General features: G+C 39.5%; 1 protein-coding gene across 1 annotated transcript in view; it reads right to left on the bottom strand.

The window, feature by feature from the left end:
• Window positions 1-14,618, bottom strand: part of LOC120792359 (cytoplasmic dynein 2 heavy chain 1) — a 119,090-nt gene that overhangs the window by 69,059 nt on the left and 35,413 nt on the right. Inside the window, exons 52-68 of the mRNA XM_040131496.1 lie at window positions 12,367-12,531; window positions 12,066-12,190; window positions 11,251-11,499; window positions 10,810-10,918; window positions 10,374-10,487; window positions 9,718-9,860; window positions 9,191-9,269; window positions 8,404-8,564; window positions 7,675-7,812; window positions 6,226-6,339; window positions 5,932-6,092; window positions 5,341-5,464; window positions 5,068-5,189; window positions 4,729-4,815; window positions 3,627-3,753; window positions 2,398-2,539; window positions 1,556-1,665 (exon numbers count right to left, since the gene is read on the bottom strand). Coding sequence (XP_039987430.1) covers window positions 1,556-1,665; window positions 2,398-2,539; window positions 3,627-3,753; window positions 4,729-4,815; window positions 5,068-5,189; window positions 5,341-5,464; window positions 5,932-6,092; window positions 6,226-6,339; window positions 7,675-7,812; window positions 8,404-8,564; window positions 9,191-9,269; window positions 9,718-9,860; window positions 10,374-10,487; window positions 10,810-10,918; window positions 11,251-11,499; window positions 12,066-12,190; window positions 12,367-12,531 — 2,270 coding nt within the window. The remainder of the gene's footprint in view (window positions 1-1,555; window positions 1,666-2,397; window positions 2,540-3,626; window positions 3,754-4,728; window positions 4,816-5,067; window positions 5,190-5,340; window positions 5,465-5,931; window positions 6,093-6,225; window positions 6,340-7,674; window positions 7,813-8,403; window positions 8,565-9,190; window positions 9,270-9,717; window positions 9,861-10,373; window positions 10,488-10,809; window positions 10,919-11,250; window positions 11,500-12,065; window positions 12,191-12,366; window positions 12,532-14,618) is intronic.

Raw genomic sequence — 14,618 nt, 5'->3', positions numbered from 1 at the left:
CAGCCGCCCGCCACTAGCTGGGGCTGCAGCCCCCGCAGACGGTAACCCCCTCTCCCAACGCTAATGTCCGGATGTGGTGTACGAGAAAGTTTGAAAGTAGGACAGAAGACATCTCGTAAAACCAGCGCGGTTCGGCAGTTTTTTGATTTAGATGATGAAAATAAGGTTGTATTTAGGTTGTGTCAGTATAAACCGGCATATAACCAATTGCCCGGATGCATAACCACATTCAGCACAGGCACGTAGACTTAACCTGCAAGGACAGCTGGTGCTAGCACTGCTAACGTTAGCCACACTATGCAAACCAATATGACATGCCGTGTATCCTATTAATTAAACGGACAGTAGATGCCTTCCAGCCTAATTTGTCCCATCACAGTTTCAGAATGAACCAAAAATATTTTCACACTTCTCATAATAACATAAAAGATCTCTGATGTGATTGTTTTGCGCCGTAGCTTCATTGTCGAGCTGATTCACCCAGCCCCTGCTTGCGTCGCTCTCTACTGTTTCTCTATCATATACAAACACATTGACAATGGACTCTGTGTCATAGTTGGAATAGCCACCGGGAAAAATCCCGCCTCTTGCTCAAGGACTCTCTTTTTCAAACTATCTCAGACCTGTTTATTTGTCTGTTCCCCCACAGCCTTTTCTTTCTCTGCAAACACTGGTGTCTTTTTTGTTTCTTTTGTGTGTATGTGTCATGGATATCTACACCTGTATCTCACCTAGTTCTTTTATATTCAGTTACTACTATTACTGAAGTGATTTTTCAATATGTTCCACTTTCCTTAATTATCTTTGTAGATCTGTACCAAAAATGTTGATTGACTGATATAACTTAGTTGTGGTTTGAAGTGTTTGAAAAAATCAGTTAAAGAAACTAAAAAGCAACCAAAGTAACTTTAGTCAAAACAACTGTGGGGTAAGTGTGTGTGTGTGTGTGTGTGTGTGTGTGTGTGTGTGTGTGTGTGTGTGTGTGTTTATGTGAATTCAAATGTATACAGTAATATCCTCGCTCCAATTTTCATTGCATTTTAGTATACATGGTAGTTTGAGTGTATATGACAACAAAAACACAACTTGTAAGGGAGACACACAGAGAGACAGTAAAAGAAACAGAGAGGCTAAAGTAAACTAGGTGTGGGCTATAAGGATGAATGATCGATAACTTCTTACCCGTAACTTGAGAGCATTAATCTGAAGGCAGCAATGGTAAAACACAATGACAAAACAGAAAATGGAGGACAGATGAATGGCAACAAGAGCATAATTCTTGCTTCAACTATTAATATAGATACTTGTCCTTACAAGTGAATGCTGGAGTTATATTGCACTTTGATTTCTTTTAGAAAAGTGCATACAATGCATAAAACAGACATATTGTAAGCTAAAAACGTTTTATTCACAAAAAGTAAAAGAAATTTGTGATTAGGGATTAAATTGCTTTAATAACATAGATCATTCTATGTCATGTAACCAATCTGTAATAAAGGGAATTAAAACACAAGTAAAGAGATTAACATGAATTGACTAAAAATGGATTTCTAACCTGTAGTATGACAAGTGCATTCTCCATGGAGAGGTCATCGGATGGCAGCCCTTGACTCTTCCAGATCAACTGCTCACTCTCAGAGCACAGGAATGACCGCAAGTCAAACTCTGATACAAACAGACACGACACAAATGCAAATGCTTATTTGTTGCTGTTATATATGCTCACTGAAAAGAGTGTTGTAAATTTAATCAAACCCTAGATGTCGCAGCTACTGGACACCGTAGCAGTCATTTGACAACAGGTCTCAATTCAACAGTCTTTGACAACCAACTTGCAAAGACGGCATTCAATGGACAGAGGGATTTAGAAACGTTAGTGGACAGCACAGCTGTTTGGGATTTATGTGCGCATGTAAAGCCCTCTGGGTTGCTGAGCAGAATTATATGGTCAGAGCTATTTATGAGACAGCAATTAGTGCTGAAAGAGACTTTGAAGCCATTTTACAGGTGAATTTGTGTGGATGAAATATTAATATCTGAATAGAAGAGCTGATAAATAAAGTAAATCCAGAAAGTGCTAGGTACTCACATGATAGGAAGTAAATACGTTTTTTTGACTGAGGTATAAAAGATAAAACATCAACATGATTGGGAAGTTAGGTAATTACTTTGGTGTCATCTATAGACTGAGAGTGGTTATAAATTGAATGGCTTTCATAATTATTTAATCAGCACTCATATTTCGAAGACCCAGGGACATACTTGTGTATTTACCTTATGTATCAACAAAGTGCATCATGCAATGTGTGTGCGTAGCAGTGTGTTTGTGTAGGCTTTTTTTAGTATGGGAGTTGGCATATGCTGGTACTGGCATGTTCGCCTGAATAGTATATTTACTCTCAAGTCCAGATTGAGCCATCCAAGTCTCCAGAAGGTGTCTTCTACGGTCTTCAGGAGCTGCAGACAAATATGTGATGAAGGCTGCAGCAAGCATGGCCCTCATAGGGAGCGTATCCAACTCATTCTTTATCTCAGACATCTGATTGAAAGAGTGACACGGATAGAAAAGAAAAAAGCGAGACAGGAAGGGGAGGGGCATATAGACAGGTAGGTGGTTAGGGTGAGAAAAGTATGAAAAGAGAAATAAGAGGTAAGGGAACCATGAGGATTGTGAGGAGTCAGAAGAATATAAAAAGAGGCAGGGATGAGAGAAGGGAAAGATGGAAAAAAAAAGAGGTGAGAAACTTGAACCATGTGGGCACAGCAGGTGAATAATACAAAAATGTCGACACTGATTCTGAAAAGAATGCAAGGTTAAAGTGCGCAACAAATACAACAGCATGCTGACACATTTGCACATCATGAGATGATGCTACATTACTGCAGTGATTTCTAGGTTGATCAGGGTTCTTTTGAGGTAGTGTAGTTCCATACCAGGGGATCACAAATGGACGTCCGTTTTTTGTAAATAACTATACATCAGGCTTCTTTGTCAAGCTTCATGACTCAATGCCCTCACCTTTCAAGTTGCAGGTTTTTAAGGACCATGTAATCTCTGGTCTACTGTATAAATACTGTCAAACATCCTGCCACCTTCTAAACTTAAAACTTTAAAACTCAAAGGTTCTCTATTTCTGCACCACTTACACTGTCATTGTGTACACCTTACTCTATGTAGTTCTCCCTTCCTCTGAAACGCTTAAACAGCTTAGAAGCATTAACATATAGTGATCTTCAGCTACTGCATATTACCCAGAGGAATTAGCAATGAAGTGTGTACGTGTCAGCACATGTGTGTATGTGTGAATATATGGAGATACGTGAGTAGAGAGTCAACTGGATCTTTGGTGCTAGCCTTGAGGGAGGCAGTGAGTGTGAGGGTGTGTGTGCGCGAGTGTGTATGTCAGGAAGAGATTGAGTGCTTTAATTAAGGTGCAGACAGATGCTGTTGAGAGGAGTAAAAACAGCCAGAAGGGACCCAAGACAGCAGGATTCATCCCCCTGTCACACTCTCTCACACACTCACACACCTGTTGCCCTTACATGGTAAACGAGCCCCTTTCTGAGTAAATGTGTATAACCTCCCATACGAATACACACATCAACATTCCCATACATCAAACTACCTGTGTGTTCCACCGTGTGTGTTCTCCGTCCAGTTGTGATATGAGCTGCTGGGCAGCATTGATCGTGTCCTGTGCTTTTGTAACTTCAACCTCCAACTTAGCGGCCTCTGCAGTATGACACTGAAACCTGAGGAAAGAGTGATAAGGTGGAAAAGAGATCAGTAAGAAGATAAACATGTTTTATGTTGGGTCAGTGGAGATTTGAGTGATATTCTGATATTTGCTTAATTTACAAAAGATTAAATTGGTAGTAAATATGGCATAAACTCTATGAAGAATGATCCACGTGCTGCTCCCTCCATGTTGCTGAAAGTAAAATCTGTACATATGGCAGAGATTGTGACAAAGTAAAAGTACAATACAAGCAGAGGAGAATACAAGAAGAGGCTGGTGCAAGTAAGATATCTTTCAGTTCAGCTCACACAGAATGAAATTATTGTACAAACAGGGATGGATAGGAAGATAAATGACAGAACAGATGGTATAGTGCAAGGGTTGAGGATATTGGAAGAAAGAGCAACACGGAGAGTATAAAGCCTCAGCCACACTTACAGTTTGAAGTTCATCTTTACTGAACTTTGACCTGATAAACAATGAGACAGGCCAATGTCCAGCCAATTTAAAAAGAGTGGAAGAGCCGTGCCCTTCAGGCTGTATTGATTATTTATAACCTTTTTCATATAACCGTATGGTGAAAGAGTACGAGCAGCAAAGGAGGGATGCTGCATGGCTGGCAGTGAGAGTGTTGCATAAAAAAGATTATAATTTCCTTCTAGTGTGAGGCTATTGCTAGCCTGCTAGCCAAGTTATCTCCGACAGCTTAGCCATGTAACCTAACCTGCATCATTTCCCTGATTAAATCTGTTTGTTTTTTTTGTTTGTTTGTTTTTTTCTATTTTAGTAGTTTAATGTGAGAGCTAGTTATGAGGGACTAATGATCATTGTAAAGCTGAAGAATTAGAATTGTGTTCTATAACAAACACATTAGAGGGGGATTTTATGACAATGTAACAACAATAAGATTTTTTTCAAAGGTGACATACATGAGAAATGGAACAATCAAAGGCTGGAAGAATAGATGGAAAGTTGGAGGGAGGCATACTTCTCTTTCAACTCGCTGACTTTGGCTCCAACAGAGTTGAGCTGGTCTTCCAGCTTATTCTTCCTACTCTCCGTTTTCCTCAGGTTACTGGACACACACAAAAAAAAAAAACACAGAAAGGTATCTCGTGTGTCTATGTATCACAAAGAATGAATTATTGAGTCTTTACAAAAATCACTCAATGAAAATTAGGAAAGCTGGAAATATGATGTTCTTGCATCAATGCAGTAACTTGATTATTCATATTGCTTATGATCAGGTGTGTGGTTGTTCTGAAGAAATCAATCACAATTTTTCAGTGTTTTCTAGTGTGGTGTTTGAGTTGGTGTAGGTTCGTACTCCAGTAGTCCAGCCTGCTCTCTCTCCAGTGGCTCTATCCTCTCTAGGACGTGGGAATACTGGACATTGGCTTTGACCCAGGCAGCCAGAGGAGCAGCTGCTGCACTTGCACGCTTAGCATTCTGACCACAGCAACAACAGCATCGCAAGTCAGAAACAACTCAATTAAACAGCTCCAATACCATCGTCAGACAAAAAAAAACATCAACAAGAGGTTAATAACATCCATAAACCATACATCTAATTCTCATTCTGCTACCACGGCAAGCTCACCTTGGGGTCGAAGGACGCCCTGTTCCTGTTGAGCAGCTCTTCCACACTCTGACGAATCTCAGAGGTGATGCTCCTGGCTTCAAATGTAGCTATGTCCTCCCTCACACCTCGCTTAGCCAGAAAGCTATGAAAAAGAGGGGTAAAGAATAAAAAAATGCAACTTTCTTTTGGGCCATGTGAATATGTAGTAGAAAAACTTCAGTGTTGAAATGAGATGACAAATTAAAATATTCTGTCTTCAATACAGCTCAAGCTTGAGCAGAAATGGATGGTTTGGGTCTTTTTCCAATTAAAAAATCTTTTACAGATGGTGCTTAAGTTATAACACTTTCTTCATGTTAACCCAGGTATTAAGATTTTTCCTTATCCCCATCCTTTCCTAGATATGTCAATCCTTTCCTCTTCCTTCTCCCTTAACACCCCAACACCTCCTTATACGTCTTTTTGGTAACCCAAGAGGTGTTGAAGATGCTCGTCAGTTTAATTACTCCCAACGGCGTACGTTCTCTTCCAACTTTTGATCCAGACTTCTTTTTTGCCCTTCTTCTGTCTATGCTTTTATACATTCTTCCCATCTCTTTCACCTCTCACCTCTTCATGCTGACCCAAGAGGTGTCGAAGATGCCCATCAGTCTCAGCACTCCCTCCAGGATATCTCTGATGACATCAGGGGGCATGCGGAGGGAACGGATTTCAGACAGCGCTTCAGGCTTGATGTTTCCCACTGCACGCTTCGCTTCATCAACCAAAGGCTAGAGGGTAGCAATGGTAAGCAAAGGGAGAGATACAAAGGTAAGACAGAGATAAGTACAGCTGGAATTGCAAGTACAAAAAAGGTAGAGGGCAGGTGTATGTATTTGCAGATAACATCAGTAGTTAACTTACATGTACTTCCTTCAGCTCATCATCAATTTTGGCTTTTCTCTCTTCAATCTTGGACACTTCTTGGGCCATCTTCCCTTTTATCTTTTCCATCTCTGTCTTCTGGTCACTGGCATTCTGTATAACCAAAAAGATCATGCAATGTTTGATTGACTGTGTTGGATTAAAAATATAGCCTTCAAATGTTTCAAATTCTGAAAAAGAAGAACATTATATACTGCATATTCTCTTTAACTTGCTATTCACCAAGAAAACCTGATCCCTCACCTAGAAATATTACAACTTAAACCTATCCAAATGACCTGTTAAAATGCAAATAAGCTTCTTTGTCAGTACTTCACAAGGCATACATCTCTGGTCCTCCTTGGTGTAAAGATGAAAGATTTGGTTTAGGTATTGTCAGAGTAAGACATAATCATTCATGATGAAAACACAGAGAGGATGAATGTTTTACAGCATCATTTTCCCACACGTCCTCTCTCTCACCTATTTATCCCTAGAATATATCCACCTTATCACATCACGTCCTTATCCAAAGCTAATCTTTTCATTGACTATCTCCCCATACCTCCGATTCTCTCACAGTCATGCCTTGACCCCTTCCTATATACTTCACACTTTCCTTATTTCCTCTCTAAATCTAATTTTCCCTGACCTATCTACTTCTCCCTATCCTAATGTTTCCATCTTCCCCAAGCCTCTATCACGCTTCCACCTAGTTTGTTTCCACCTTCCATCTCTTTGTCCCAGTCTTCTTTCTTTTTCCCTCCCTGCTGTCTCCATCTCTACAGGAGCCTTAGCTCCTAAAGCCCAAAGGGATGAGACCAGTTGTAATTATAACTCTGCAAACTGACTCCGCCGACAGTTTTTTCTTCTGTTGTTTCTTGTATTTCTTGTTTCTTCTCTCTCTGTCCTTTCCTCCATCTCACTCAAAAAGCAGATTCCCCACAGAGAGAAGGACAGAAGGATGTCATAACTAACAAACAGAGTTCAGCTTCCTCTTTCCCCCTCCATACAGTACATCTATCCATATATCCCTTCTCCAGACAGAGCCAGCAGAAGGAAATGAAAACCTGGCTACCAGGAGATAGAAAATACTGAACGAGAAGACAAAGAACAAACAAATGCACATATACACACAAACTAAATAAATAGTATGTTCACAGCAGGGGCAGCACAGCCGTGGGAAATCCAAAAAAAGTTGTTTGTATAATACAATGCAGATAACTAGAGGAGAGATGGGCTGAGAGGCAAAGATAAGCTAAGAGAAGAGAAGAGAAGAGGCAAGCAGGGAGGAGAGGCATGGTGAGAGTTGAGAGGAGGATAGATGTAACTTGGAGGAGACATGAAAACCTACAGGACTACTGTCTACTAATGTCCTGCCGGCCACTGAGTGTCAAAGTTACACACAGTGACACACACAGTGACAAACATATATACACACACACACACCTGCATGGAGGCGGTAATTTCCTGCAGGGCAGAATCTGCCTCCTGTTGTTTAGTCTTCAGCAGTGCACTCTGCTCTGCAGCACGCCTCTTCAACTCATCGACCAGTTCCTTAGCCTCGTTCAGCTTAGACACACCTGCCTGCAGACACAAGTCGTTCATAACGTGAGAGATATAAAATAAGACTCTAATATATGAGCAAAAATAACAAACCCAAAATTCTACACCAAGTTCAATAGTGTTGTCACTTCTGACGGCAAGTGCCCACTTACAGACACACTGCACTTGAAACTGGCATTGTTTATTAATTGATAAAGTAAGGCAGACTCAAGTGTATAGAAATTTAGTATGGGAGTTGGGAATGTTAAGCAGTTTATCACTGCTTAACATTCTAGTAACATATTTGTAGAATTCTGTATGTACAGTAGTATACTCCTGTTTTTATCTGCTAATATATGGAGTTTTGTCTTCCTGCCACAGAGTACGAACAACATTCGTTTATACTCACCTCATTCATATCAGTGTGTAACACCATAAGTTACACCATTCTTTTACTTTATATTTTGAGATGCACAGAAAAACTTTATTTAAGAAAACCTTCTTACTTTTTATATTTGGCTACCAACTACATGTATTTGTGGAAAACCATCAAACAAAATATGAGTATTTATCCAGTAGTAGTAGAAGTACTTCTTTGTGAATATGTACCATGTAGTACAGCTGATGTTTTACCTGTAGATGCTGTTGTCTCGTTGTGAGCTGGCTTTGCTTCCGGCTGTATAATGCAGTGTAAACATGCAGAAAGGCCATGTACTGGCTGGGGGTTGCACCATGTTCTCTACTAGACTCATGGACCATCAGGAATAAACGGCACAGGTCTCCCTGTCCAGACCCTGCTGGGAAGTGAAGAAGCTTGAGAGCACAGACTGGTTTAAAGTTATGTGGTCATTCTCATTACATTAAACATAGACGCAGTAGAAGTATAAAACTAAGATTATAGTTAATAAGATCCTGGATTATATCATGGTTACCTCAGTCAAGCAAAATTTTTTCTATTACAAAGGTGCAAAAGTAATTGTTGAGATACCTATCAAATACTGGTAGAAATGCTTGCCATTGCATACACAAATATAAATTTATACACTGACTCAAATTCACTGTTTCAAAAAAAATGTCCAGCTTTTTGAAGTCATTCATACTGTGAAGGTGATAATTTTTCAGGTACACAAATCGGTAATAAGTGGATATTTAAGGATTATTGGATAATTCCTTATTACAGAGAGAAATTCTGTAATAACTGGAGTGCAATATGACATTAAATGAAATGTCTAAAATCCAACTACATCCACTGAAGAGCAGCATAATTAGTCCTGTAGCAATAGGAAAGTGACAGGGATGAACTAAAAAATAAAAAATTATCATCATGAACACAATCATACAATTAAAAAGAGTAACTTGAAGTAAATGGGTCTTTCCATGACTCAAAATCAAGTTAGACTTCATGTGCATGTGCTCTTACCTAAGCTTTTCCCAGTTGCCTTTTCTCTTTCATTCTCCTCCCCTCTGCCTTCTGTCTTTGCCAGCAGCAGCTCAGGAATCTAACAAAGGTTTCCACACACCACATGTGAAATTTAGATAGAAAGCATTGATGCGTGTATTAAAAAACTTTCTTCTCCAATCTGCTTTTTAAAATCAATGTGTCAGGTTTTCAATTTTAAAATTTTAGATACCACAGGTAAGCAAATTTACTTTTTGAGCCCTGCGGTGATACGGTCAATATTGGATCTGGAACCACTGGAAACTGCTAAAGCATACAGGTATGTATGGGACTACAGCAGAGTAACTGTTAGCTTTCCAGAAATCTTATCAAAGACTGGGCTTCACAAGTTTATCTTTTCAGTGTTTCCGGACACGTGAATCTCCATGCTCAACACTTATAGCTGAATTTATTGTTCTTACATACTGGCTTCAACTTTATCAGCAATTTACAATTTAATTTCCATTTTTGGTCTTATCTTGTCCTTCTACTTGTTCTTCTCCTCTAACCTTCTTCATGCTGCTTTCGGTCCATCCTTCCATCCACTGGACAGAACACTTGCGGTAGAAAGCTGGGTTGCTCTCACAGTTGATGGTGAAGTTAGAGTTGGAGCAGTCCATGATCAGAACAATATGAAGGTTCTGCTGGATTCCTACGTGGTACGTGAAAGAGAGGTTTGAAAACAAAAACAGTGGTGAAGTTTATCACAAAATGTAGTTTGAGACAGCAAATAAGAGGGAAACAGAGACAGTGAGGGACAATGTGAAGACATCTATTAGTTGTTGTGACACTGATATTGTCAATGTTAGCCTGTACCTCCCTGATAGAATTGGATATTGAGGGTGAGCAGGGAGCTCTTTAGAGAGTTTACTTTGACAATAAAGCTGTTGATATGATTCTCTAGCATCAACCTCAACCTCAGTGACACTGCACCATTTATGCAGTACACACATCACTGCACAGCAGTGGTCCAGAAGAATGGAGTTAGATACAGTCATACAAGATAATTCTGTATTTAGAACAATCACTAGATAGGAGTGACATATGTTGTAGAGTTTTACAGTGAGAAGAGGACCAGAGTACCACATATACTCAGGTGGGAACAGACCAAAATAATGAATAACAGACAGACAGAATGTGCTGTTGACAAATATACAGTACTGACTATAGGAAAAGTAGTTGTAGAGTGGTCCGATGAATCCATCCTGGGAGGCAGAATCTTTGAGGGAGGAGAGGAGAGGCTCCAGTTCCTCTGGGGAGTACAGACCTGGAACTTCACCTGAGACATAACACACACAAAGAAATAATTGGTGTTTCTTTACACGCTAGCATCTCCCGGAAGGAACTAAGTACTGAAGATAGTAGGACCAGGAAGCATTAAAACTGTGAACTATGACTGGTGTACAGCATTGTAGTTACGGCCACTCTAGTGCACATATTCAAATACAGATAATGTAAACTCCAAAACAGGGGCTGCTACCTAATCCAAATTCTAATCTTAACCCTAAAATGAAATTGTAACCCCTAGAGGCACTAATATTCAAAGCAGTTATCATAAAAATAAAAATACAAGAAAACAATAACAATAACACAATACATACCTGATGACAGCAGGCTGTTGACCATCTCTAGGAAAGCTGGGTGAACAAACTGATAGTCCTCCAACAACAGAACCACCTGTTGGCCTTCCAGACCTGCCAGCTGCATCACCTACACATACAGAACACACACAAGTACATTACCTATTTGATACATGTACATCACACATAAATACATATGCCACAGGTATATTGACATCAAACTTCCTTTAGAAACTATCAGTGCATTTACTCTTTAAGTGCTAAGTACAGGTGTCATTCAACACTTAGTTTGGCAATTCCAAACTCAAACAAAAAACTTGATAGTGTGTTAATGGGAAGACAATTGAATAACTTGCTAGTACAATGCTATTATCTCTAAGTGCATTCTGCAAAAACTGTTTAGCTTAGAACAATGTGAACCAATTGGGCCCATAAAATCTTATAACGGTGATCCACTTTTACCGTCTTGAGATCATTGTTGAAATGCTTAAGAGTGTAACCACGGGAGATCTTGGGCGTGAACAATGTGTTTCCATGCATGTGTGACACCAGGAACGTGGCTGTGTGCCGACCCACTCCACTCCGGCCTGCCAGTAGCAGAGAGCCACCGGGTCGGCTCAGGACCCGATCCGACCTGGACACAAAGTCGCATACTTCCCTGAACAGGAGAAGATCCAGTTCCCTGTTTTCACGACTGTACAGCACTACTCCCTACAAGGGAAATGGGGAGGAACACACACATGTGAGGAGGTGCACCACAGACATTCCGACAAATACAACGAAATGAAAACAAATATAAAGAAACACAATCACATGAATGAGTTAAAGAGATAGCAACAGCTCCTCAGCAGCAGAACTATTCAGATCCCTAACTTACTAGGTTGCAATACCAAAATGTAATAATTCTTCATTACAAATAAGTCCTGCATTCAAAATTTTACTTAAGTGAAAATATAAGTTCAGCAACCTATCAAAAGCAAAAGTTCTCATTATGCAGAATAACCTTTGTGTTATCATCATATTATTGTATGGATTTTTTTAAATCATATTACTGATGCGGGAAAGAGTACAAAATGTAATGGAGCAGAGGGATAAAGTAGCATAAAATCGAAAAACTCAAAAAAAACAAATACTTCAAAATTTTACTTAAGTACAGTACTTGTACTTACTCATATACTTTGTTACTTTCCACTACTCTTCATTTACATATGTATGTGTGCATACTTAATACTACAAACCTGACTACAAACATCATACAACAGTTCCTCACTGTGTACCTTCTGTATAACTTGTTTTAGGTCAGCAGAATCCAGACGTCCCAGTTGTTTACCATGAGGAGGTAGAGACTGGCCTGGAGCCATTACAGCCCCTTCAGAGGCTCCCCATGTCACATAGAAACAATCTGCACGAAGGGAAAATATCATGGAGTCAATCTGTAAGGGTAATCTTGGAATCCTACCATGTCTTGTCAAGGGTTTGGACTGTTGAATCCAAATGAGCCTGCAAATAGTTTTGTTTTATTGAGTATGAAGGAATTGATTGAAGGTGTATGTCAGTGAGAGTAGACCTATCTCATACCAGTCATATTGTCTAGCGCATCGGAGCCCCAGTCTCCCCGTATGATGGAGGAGAGGATGTTATCAAAGGTGTGAAGATCTTTGGAGGAAACCAGCCGGTCTCTGAACAGCCTCCTGGCCTCGTGTGCTACCACCTCCAACACGCTGTCTGTCACATTAGATTGAGCTAAAAAAATGAATAAATTAGAAACAGACATATTTGGATTAACACTCACTGGGTTATTGTAAGATAAGCACATACTAGCAATTACACATAAGATGAGTTTTGTTGATTTTGTTTGAAATTTGTTTTCGATCAGAACCATGACATAATATTAAGCATAAAAAGTACGTTAAAAATGGTTATATACCAAATTTCAATTATTCATTTGCAAAGGGAAATTTTCTGTTTCTCACTTACGGTATAACACATACAATTAGCATTTGTGGTTTCAAAAAGGACCGACACAAGCACAGTATTTGCATTATGACTCAGGCCTCAACATTAGTCAAAGGGCTGTTTTTGGTGGGATCAGACATGACAAAAGCACCTCCCAGGGTGAGACTAAATTCCCCCAAGAATCAACAAAGTGCTGCTATAGACAGGTGACAAATTAAAGGAAAAACCTATATAAAGCATCTTAGAAAGATGTTGGCCCGACATGTGCCACCAAACAGCATTCATGCGCCTTGGCATTGATTTTTCAAGTCTCCGGAACTCTACTGGAGGGATGATCACCATTCTTCCAAGATATTCCCTTTTTGGTTTTCTGTTGATGGTGATGGTAGTGGAGACTGCTGTCTAACACATCGGTCCAAAATTTCCCATAGGTGTTCAATTAGGTTGAAATCAGGTGACTGCAAAGGCCATAGCATATGATTCACATCATTTTCATTCTCATCAAACCATGCAGTGACCCCCCTCTGCCCTATGGATGAGAAACTGTCATCCTGTTTCTCCACTAATTTTTCAGGTTTTTCCTTTATTTTGTAACACGTCTGTAGCTAAAAAGAGAGCACTAGAGGGACAAGCCAGAATTGTGATCTCATATGCCGCTGGCTTCAACAGTGTCTGTCACATTATATTGAAAGAGCTGAAGAACAGAATCAAGAGACACAGCTGACTCTGGGGTTTTCATGGGATATTAAATTTTAAAAAGCACTGAGGAAAAGAAAACACAAGTACTAAGTTGCCATGTGTAACATTTTCTGTGCCTATGGCTTTAACATGATTTCCCAGCCCAAAACCCACTTTAGTGGTGATTCTACGACAAGAGTAAATAATAGAAAGACAACAAAGCCTGACAATTCTGGATTTTTGAGGCAGGTATTGATGCTGATATTTGAGAGCTCAAAAAGTCTGTCAACAATATTTATTTTTTTAATAAAAACGTATAACATAGATAGAGAGTTTTGATAAGAAATAAATTTGGTTATCAAAGAATTGTGACCAAGAGACAAAAAACAAGTTCATGCTTTTCAGTTGACAATCTATTAAAAGGCAAAACTGATCTAAATTACCCCAAAGAAAAAGTCTTTGGAATTTAAAAAATGTTTTTGTTACTTATCGGCATATCTGTTGACAAAAAACATCAGTCATACATATCTGTGGTAAACTTAAGCTGGCTGATGATGTCAGCCATTCAGATGTATCAGTCAGCTCTAAAAGACGCCAAGTGAAACTCAGTGTTATGCTCCACATGTACTGCAAGCAAAAGCTGCAAGCCAAAGTCCACTATACATGACCACCTTGTTATTTACATGGGGAAACATACACAATCACACTTGGTCTGGGGCACAGATTCAAAGTTAGTCATCTCCATTAAATTAAACAAGACTAGGTCAAAGTTTAGTATGTGGCTGGATCTCCCTTTATCTGTTTGCCTCTCTCCTACTCTCTGTGCTCACATATATAGTAATTTAATACAGCTGAATTCCCAATAAAGCTGTTCTCATTTACATGTTTTTCTGATTCTGTTGTCAGACAACAGAACAAGTATGAAATCGTACTTGAGATTAAGACTACATGTTAACCAGCAGTCACTTCCAAACAATTTCCAAGCTGCTGCTCTGCATTGCTAAAATCCCGATTTTATAACCGCGATGTCGTCTGACAAAATCACCATACATATAAGTTAAAGACAACGGCTGTGCTATGATTTCGGCTACATTTACTTGTAAAATGATCACTCAGAGAGAAATTTAGAATCTTTTCACGTCTGTCTCAGCTGTCACGAGATCAATTAAATGAGATACAGAGTGACGTGCCTGCGG

This window comes from Xiphias gladius, chromosome 7 (assembly GCF_016859285.1).
Source record: "Xiphias gladius isolate SHS-SW01 ecotype Sanya breed wild chromosome 7, ASM1685928v1, whole genome shotgun sequence".
Lineage (NCBI taxonomy): Eukaryota > Metazoa > Chordata > Actinopteri > Istiophoriformes > Xiphiidae > Xiphias > Xiphias gladius.
The sequence above is the reverse complement of the archived record's forward strand: the minus strand, read 5'-3'. Positions and strand labels throughout refer to the sequence as shown.